This window comes from Leptonotus elevatus, chromosome 11 (genome assembly GCF_054856555.1).
Source record: "Leptonotus elevatus isolate MCC_2025b chromosome 11, RoL_Lele_1.0, whole genome shotgun sequence".
Taxonomy (NCBI): domain Eukaryota; kingdom Metazoa; phylum Chordata; class Actinopteri; order Syngnathiformes; family Syngnathidae; genus Leptonotus; species Leptonotus elevatus.
Window position 1 is genome coordinate 5,481,257 of NC_141249.1, and position 7,660 is coordinate 5,488,916.

The window sequence follows — 7,660 nt, forward strand, 5'->3', positions numbered from 1 at the left end:
TTATTTTATTTTTTTACAAATTTTTGCAATTCCAAAGACATTTGATATGGTAGTTTTCTGCCTTTTGTTCTTTTGTTTTTGGACATTTTATGGTTACTTTTTGAGTTTTCTTTTCTGCTTTTTTTATTTTTATTATTAAATTCTCTAACATTTGGGCAATTTCATTGATTTTTCTGGGTACATTTCTGCTTTCCCTCTAACTTTTTGGGCATTTATAGGTATTTTAAAAAACGACAACTTTTTCATCTATCGTTTCTCTCTCTCTCTCTCTCTCTCTCTCTCTCTCTCTCTCTCTCTCTCTCTCTCTCTCTCTCTCTCTCTCTCTCTCTCTCTCTCTATATATATATATATATATATATATATATATATATATATATATATATATATATATCTCAGTAATTCATTTGAAGAATATTTTATCTATAAATATGTAAAAAATATTCATTTCTACTATTATTATTTTTTAGTAATCCACAGGGAGCCACAGGAGAGGGACTAAAGAACCACATGTAGCAGACCCCTGTGCTAGGTTAACACAAGAACTACTCCATGTCCTCACAATTGACTTTATTAAGATTTATTAACCCTTTATTAGAGCCTTTGTATTGATTGTAAATTACAGAGGTACGTTTTTCAAGCTACGAGCTGTGGCTTGGTCAATTGGTCAATTTGCTTTGTGTTGCATGCCAAAAATTAACTTATCAGCAACCTTCAAAATAGGCCATCGTTCGAATTGGGGGGAGGGGGAAAAAAGGCCACACTCACTGATGCACTTTATTTGAACGGGACAAGCGGACACACAAACAAACAAATTTTAAATGAAAGCACTCACAAAGAGCATGAAGACACCAACACTGAACTAATAGTCAAATGGGACTTCTACTGTTACAGTGTGTTACATTTTAAAATGAAGTGCTATTTGTCTTATCTCTGATCAGTAATACATTTTGTCATGTTTTATTTCCTTATTTCATTAGAACTTAAAGCTCCTTAGGCACAGTGCGAAATTACACAAATGCTAAAGTAAGGCTAAATTAACAACTAATGTATTCCATTAGAAGAAATCATGTAATAGCAGCAGCAGAAGCAGACTATGATAAATCTGCTTCCTGCATGTGAAGACAGGAGGATAGCAAAGTGCTCAGAAGCCTCAAAGGCCTTTTTGTATTTCTTTGTACGTGATTCCTTTTCCTATTTTATTGTCCTTGTCTGTCCACGTGGCCCTTCTAAGTGCCTCCCCTCTCTGCAACACACACATACACTGCATGCATTAGCAAACAAATAATTTTTGCACCCGGGAATGTAAATGAGGTACATCTAAGAGGGGACCGAGTGAGACTTCAAAGGATGCATGGCTCATTGTGCATGTGTGTGAGTGACAGAGGACCTCGCCAATTTCAAGAGGGCTGGGATGAAAAGGAAGCAAACATCTATCATCCTGAGTTTTATTAGCGATGCACGTGCTGCTGATCGCTCAGAGATTCTCAATTCTGGTTTGGGAGCAATGCTGCCTAAAACCGCCACTGAAGGTCATCATTTAATATTTTCTAAATATTTGCTTTGAGTCTTTGAATATCTTGGCGTTTGCATTCTTTTTGGGCTGTCAGCAAGAGTCCCCCTTTTGTGTCGATTTGACATTGCCGCCCGTGATGACTTTGCCTCGTGTTAGTCAGCCTGCACGATGAGCCACAGACGAGCCTTGGCATTAATTAGGGATTCTTCTGTAATCCAGTCAGTGATTGGATTGTGGCAGACATTCTGCACTCTGTCCGAGGTGCCAACTGTTCCAGGTGACAGCTGCGGGCCAGCGGTGGTTATCCCGGCTACATGAAATGACCTTTAAAGGCGTGAGATAAGACTTGGCTCAACTGTAAGATTAACACAGTCGGCTGTATGCTTACATTTGACGCATTAGTTGCCCAGATCATGAGATTTATGCATATGGTAATAATCTAGATGGAACATTTTGGTGTGATTACCACTGCTGTGTCTCGCCCCTCTCTCTGCAGAGGGAATAACAGGTTTGAAGGAGCTGGCCTTCCTGCGAGACCTTGCCGAGCAAAATTGGGTGAAGTATGGCGTCGACCGCTTCCCTGTAGCGTCGTCATTTGGATCAGCCGCAGCGCCCGTGATGCCTGTGGTGAAGGGCAGCATGATGGTGCTCAACCAGCTCAGCAACCTGGAGACAACAGTGGGCCGCTTCTATATCAACCTGCCCAACCGCATGATCGACCTCGTCCGCTTCAGTCTGCCCTACTCTGACCCCATGGGAGACGGTGCGTGATCAAGACCTGACTCAACAACCTGGCAGGAGATATATTACCCTTATGTTGATCATTTAAGATTTGTGATTGGCTAAAATAAATGAATCTGTAGAGAGTAGTGATACATGCAAAATGTAAAAATGTCAAGATATTTTTTTTCTTTACCTACCTAATTGCTTAAATGACAGTCCATTCCATTTTATAAGTAAACCTATTCTTCTGTTGAGAACAGGCAGCACATTTATATGTTTGTGTTTTGAATGACAGCGGTTGCAGATAAAGCAAAGCACGAGATAAAATGTGACTGATTTGAAATGCTGCATATTGTGTGCATTCTCTCTATCTCCAGGCTTTATCATGACTGTGAGTCGGCCGTGTTATTTCGGGAACCTGCTCCTGGGTGTGGTTGGAGTGGACGTGAACCTGGCCTACATTTTGGAGGATGTCACATATTATCAAGACTCTCTGGCTTCGTACACCTTCCTCATTGACAACAAAGGTCAGTCCAAACCAAGTCTGGTAGGACCACATTTAAATAAATGTTTGATTATAATTATTCTTTAAATGTTTGCATTGGTCCTCAGAACTTTTAACCTTTTATTACTCAACAATATCAGTCAAGGGCTGCAGATTTGTAACATTGAATCACTGTTGTCTTTTTCAAAGTCTCTTTCTTCCCTTATTGCTATCCTTATTAATGAAGCAGCTCCATAAACATGACTATTAAAGTTATTAGCTGACATTAAACCCACACTGTACAATGTAGGAACATACTCACTCAGGTCTCCCCCGTATTTATGTGGATTTGTTTTGTTTGTTTGTTTTTGTCACGTCCTCATCCTCGTGTGATAAGCTCTGGATACAGTATGTTAAAAGTAAAATCATGGCACTATCATGCTCAACACTGAGTCGCAAGCTACAAAGAGCGCTTGTTTGCTAAAGATTATCCTCTCCTATAAGTAACTAATCCTCACTTCCAGTCTCAAAATGACAATCTTTCTTTCTAAAATGTATTTAGCTTTGCTAAGGGACTGCATTTGTTATTTTTGTTAAATTTATTTCATTACATAGAAGAAAAAGTGGACATATGTTTACATGAAAATGCACAATTTGAATGAAAAGTAGCACAGAGAGGAATAAATCCAATAATTTTGCCTTTTTTATCATAAAATAATTACTTTTCACATTGAAATAAGTTGATATGAGCATTTTTTACACTTTTAGGTACTGTGAAGGTATTCAATTTATATGCATATATGATTCTTATACAAAATCTGACAAATTTTCTTTATTTTTCTTGTACTCAATACTCATGTATATTATGGTCCCCTATTTGTGATTATTATTATTATTATTTTTTAAATGATGTCGAAATTACGGTACATGCACTGCGTTACATCATCCAGTGCTTTGTGTGAATGGCAGCGGAACACTTGTTTTTTTCAAACATGTGGAAGAACCATTGCTCAAATTTCAGTTGCTCACCAAATGTCTTTACTTTTTTTTGTTAGAAGATTAATTGTGAAATCCTCTCTTCCAATCAGATTGTTCTGACGCCATCCCAATACTGCCGCTAGCCTCCAGGGGCCGTATTTGCATAGGATTTGAGCTTTGATATGCTGTTTGATGTAATAAAAATAATTTCTTTCTGAAGCACCCTGGAGAGCATATCATCATCATTCACATGCATTTTGTCAGGGCATTCAATTTTCTAGTTTGTAGTCCTTTTTTCTTTTCTTTTGGTGTTCTATAAGCACATTTTAATGGGCACGTTTGCTTTTCCCAGGTTATACCCTGATGCACCCATCACTAACGCGGCCCTACTTGATGACCGAGCCTCCTCTTCACACAGACATTATCCACTATGAGAATATTCCTGGATTCCATGTTGTGCGACAGAACATCCTCAAGTGAGAATAGCTGTGGAAGTTGAAAAAGAAAAAAGGTTGCTGCCCATGATGTTATTGATGAATGCTCTGCATTTCCTGCAGCCTCCCGTTGGGCAGTCAAGTCATCGCGGTTCCAGTGAACTCATCTTTGTCCTGGCACACGAACCGGCTCCGAGACAACAGCAAAAATGCATACAATGTCAGCTACGCTTGGAAGCTGGTAGGTGTTGCAGGAGAATGACATTTTGTACTCACTTTTTGGCACAGTGGTACATTTTGTGCATTACTGCATATACTTTAATACTGTTCAAGATGAAAGTCAACCTGCCCAAAAAATCTAGACAATAATATGTTCTACGCAGCTCCGCTAGTCTAAGTACGGTATTCTGGTTGATATTTTGTTTGTGGAATATGAGTTAAGCAGTAAAATCCAGCAGTTTTTATCAATATCAGAAGGCAGCCATTTTGCTTGTTTGCTGTTGAGTGAAAATGACATCACAGTTGCTCAGGTAACAACCAATCACAGCTCTGTTTCAGAAAACAGGTGAGCTGCGATTGGTCGTTGCCTGAGCCCTGACTGAGCAACTGTGAAGTCATCTTCAGTTGACAGCAAGTGGCAAAATGGCGGCCCCTGAGATGGATAAAAATGGCTGGATTTTGCTGCACAACTCATAATCCATAAATGTAATATTAATCAGAATGTCATGTTTAGACTTGTGAGGTCAAATATAACATATTATTGTCAAGAAATGTTTAAGGTTGACTTCGCTTTCAAGAGATGCATATGTATAATATAACCAACTATCTTGCCTTTTAGGTTCAGGACACGTCGTTCATCTTGTGCATCGTGTACGTGCAGCCAGAGATTCCAGTGAAACAGCTCAAAAACCTGAACACGGCACCCAGCTCCAAGCTCCTGTACCATCGTTTGGACTTATTGGGTCAGCCTAGCTCTTGCCTCCATTTTAAACAGCTTGCCACTGTTGGTAAGGCCAAGCTAAATTCCTCACGACTCACCAAATTTTTGTTTTTGTGTGTTTGTTCTGATGTCAGCTCTGAAAACCTCTATGTCCCTTTCTTTGCCTTTCTCAGAATCCCCCACAGTGATGCTGGCAGCTGGTAGCTTCTCATCTCCCTATGAGCACCTCAGCCAGCCAGAAACAAAGCGCATGGTGGAGCACTACACAGCCTATCTGAGTGATAACACACGGCTCATCGCCAACCCAGGCCTCAAGGTACACAACAACAAAAATGCATGCAAACGATGCCTTCGTTAACATTGTTTGAAATACAAATATTTATATTCATGACTCATACTGGCAATAAATGTGCGCCCGCAGAAGAGAGAGAGATTTAGTAGAGCGTTTCTGTATTAGGTAATGAAGCTCTGCATCTTTAAGGAGGGGACAAAACCCCCATGTGGTTTTGGCAGTCTGTTTGCATTCCTGGTGTGGGGGTGCTGGGGTGTAAGGGGTTTGAACTCAACCACACTTGCAGTTCCGATGCCCAGGCCCTTCCAGGTCTTAAGGCCCCCTCATGTGACCAATCACCCCTTTCAGACGCTCTTAAAAAAACAACAACACACCAGCAGTGTCAAATGTCTGTCACATGGGCCAGAACTATCCTAGTCCAAATCATGTGACGATCACTTATCGCTTCAATAAATTCTGATTGATGCACTTGTGATGGCTAAAACATGCCAAGTTTTAGGAACAAAATAAGCCTACTGCACATAAAATGCGGTGCAACCAAAGAATACTGTATTTTAGGACTAGTTGCACCAGTAAAAAAAAAAAAAAAAAGCATCATAAAGAAGAATAAAACATAAGTGGCTCTGTATAATTTTTTTGTGTATGTTACAAAGACTGACCAAGAACAGTAGAGCTCAGACTCACGCCCAAAATGCCCGTTCCCTAGTCGTGTTGATGACAACAAATGTCCCACCCTGCATTGTGGCCAAAGTTAGAATCCTGGTCGCTTATCGTGCTTTTTGATCCTCAAGTAGTAGTCATGGCAACTAATGTGTAGATGTCATTAGTTTGCTTTATGGTAAGCCATTTTAAACTTTTCCATTGTTAGACGCAAAAGTTTCTATTGTATAAGTTTTGATGTCCAGGTGGTGTTAGAACTTTATGTATTGCATATTTAAAATAATCTAAGACTGGTCTGGCCTCCTTGGTACAAAAATGGGCTGAATGTTCCTTGTGAAAAAAAGTTTTACATCGCTATAATACAATTATGAGATATTCTTGGGGCATTTAAAGGGAGCTTATATGATGAATATGTGACCTGTTTTTGTCAAATATATATATATATATATATAAATAATTTTTTTACTGTTTCCTGAAATGAATGTCCCTCGCCATCACTTGTTTACCTTCTTGTCTGTATTCTCACATACTCCCTGCTGCACCACCACAGTCCTCTGTCAGGAACGAGGTTATGGCGACCAGTCACGTCACGGATGAGTGGATGACACTAATGGAAATGAGTAGCCTCAACTGCTACATTGTGCGGCGTTACATAGCAACACCCAGTGGGGTTCTCCGGATTTACCCTGGATCATTGATGGACAAAGCCTTTGACCCGACCCGCAGACAATGGTGAGGCTTATTTTGGATGAAATGAAGGGGCAAGTGTGTGTTGTGTGTGTGTGTGTGTGTGGGGGGGGGGGGGGTGCGTGTGTGTGTGTCGGCGTACTGAATGCGTGCACAATGATTTTCACTCATTGTGTCAATATGTTGTAAATTATTTTCTCGTTAGACACCTCTCCAGACAAATTGTATTAGATGTAGCTGTTCGATACCTTGTGCTGTACAAAAATGTTGCCTTGCTAAATGACATCATTTTTTTAGTGTTTGATCCCAAATATGTGAACTCCACCTTTGCTCCATGTTGCGTCACGTACCAGGTACCAGCACGCTGTGGCTAACCCTGGCCTCATCACCTTTACTGGGCCTTACTTGGATGTGGGCGGCGCAGGCTACGTTGTTACCATCAGCCACACCATCCATGCCTCCAGGTAAGAAGATAGATGCTTTACTTTATTACTACAAATTGCAGTTCCCCTTGCAAGAGGATTTCAGATGTCTTGCATGATTGATTAAATTCCAGTAAACAACATTGAGAGAGAGAAACTAGAATACAAGCTTTTTGTCCACATGCTTATTTTGAATGCATGAGAAAAATCCAAATATGTCCTTTAGGTACTGTGCCCCCCCAAAGTGTAACATTGTTTTTCCACATGCCTTGTCTTATTGCAACAGCGACCCAGTCCCGCTGTAGCAATAATTGCAGAAACTTTTCAGCACATACTCTTTTTGCTGAAGCTTTTTGAGATTGGCCTGTTGACGTTTCCACTTCAAAATTGCAACGTGCAATAGCGCCACTTTCAAGACCAAAAACTTTAGAAACACATTTCTCAAGTTAAGAATTATAGAAATGATCCCTGAGAGTATAGACTTAATAGCGCCACTTTCAACAGTGTAGCAACAACTATTTACTAGG

The 7,660-nt window shown here is 40.1% G+C and overlaps 1 protein-coding gene across 1 annotated transcript in view; it reads left to right on the forward strand.

The window, feature by feature from the left end:
• The window catches only part of cachd1 (cache domain containing 1), a 70,671-nt gene that overhangs the window by 50,228 nt on the left and 12,783 nt on the right, over window positions 1-7,660 (forward strand). Inside the window, exons 9-16 of the mRNA XM_086090109.1 lie at window positions 2,010-2,276; window positions 2,614-2,763; window positions 4,051-4,174; window positions 4,256-4,373; window positions 4,971-5,139; window positions 5,246-5,388; window positions 6,575-6,756; window positions 7,065-7,175. Coding sequence (XP_085946235.1) covers window positions 2,010-2,276; window positions 2,614-2,763; window positions 4,051-4,174; window positions 4,256-4,373; window positions 4,971-5,139; window positions 5,246-5,388; window positions 6,575-6,756; window positions 7,065-7,175 — 1,264 coding nt within the window. The remainder of the gene's footprint in view (window positions 1-2,009; window positions 2,277-2,613; window positions 2,764-4,050; window positions 4,175-4,255; window positions 4,374-4,970; window positions 5,140-5,245; window positions 5,389-6,574; window positions 6,757-7,064; window positions 7,176-7,660) is intronic.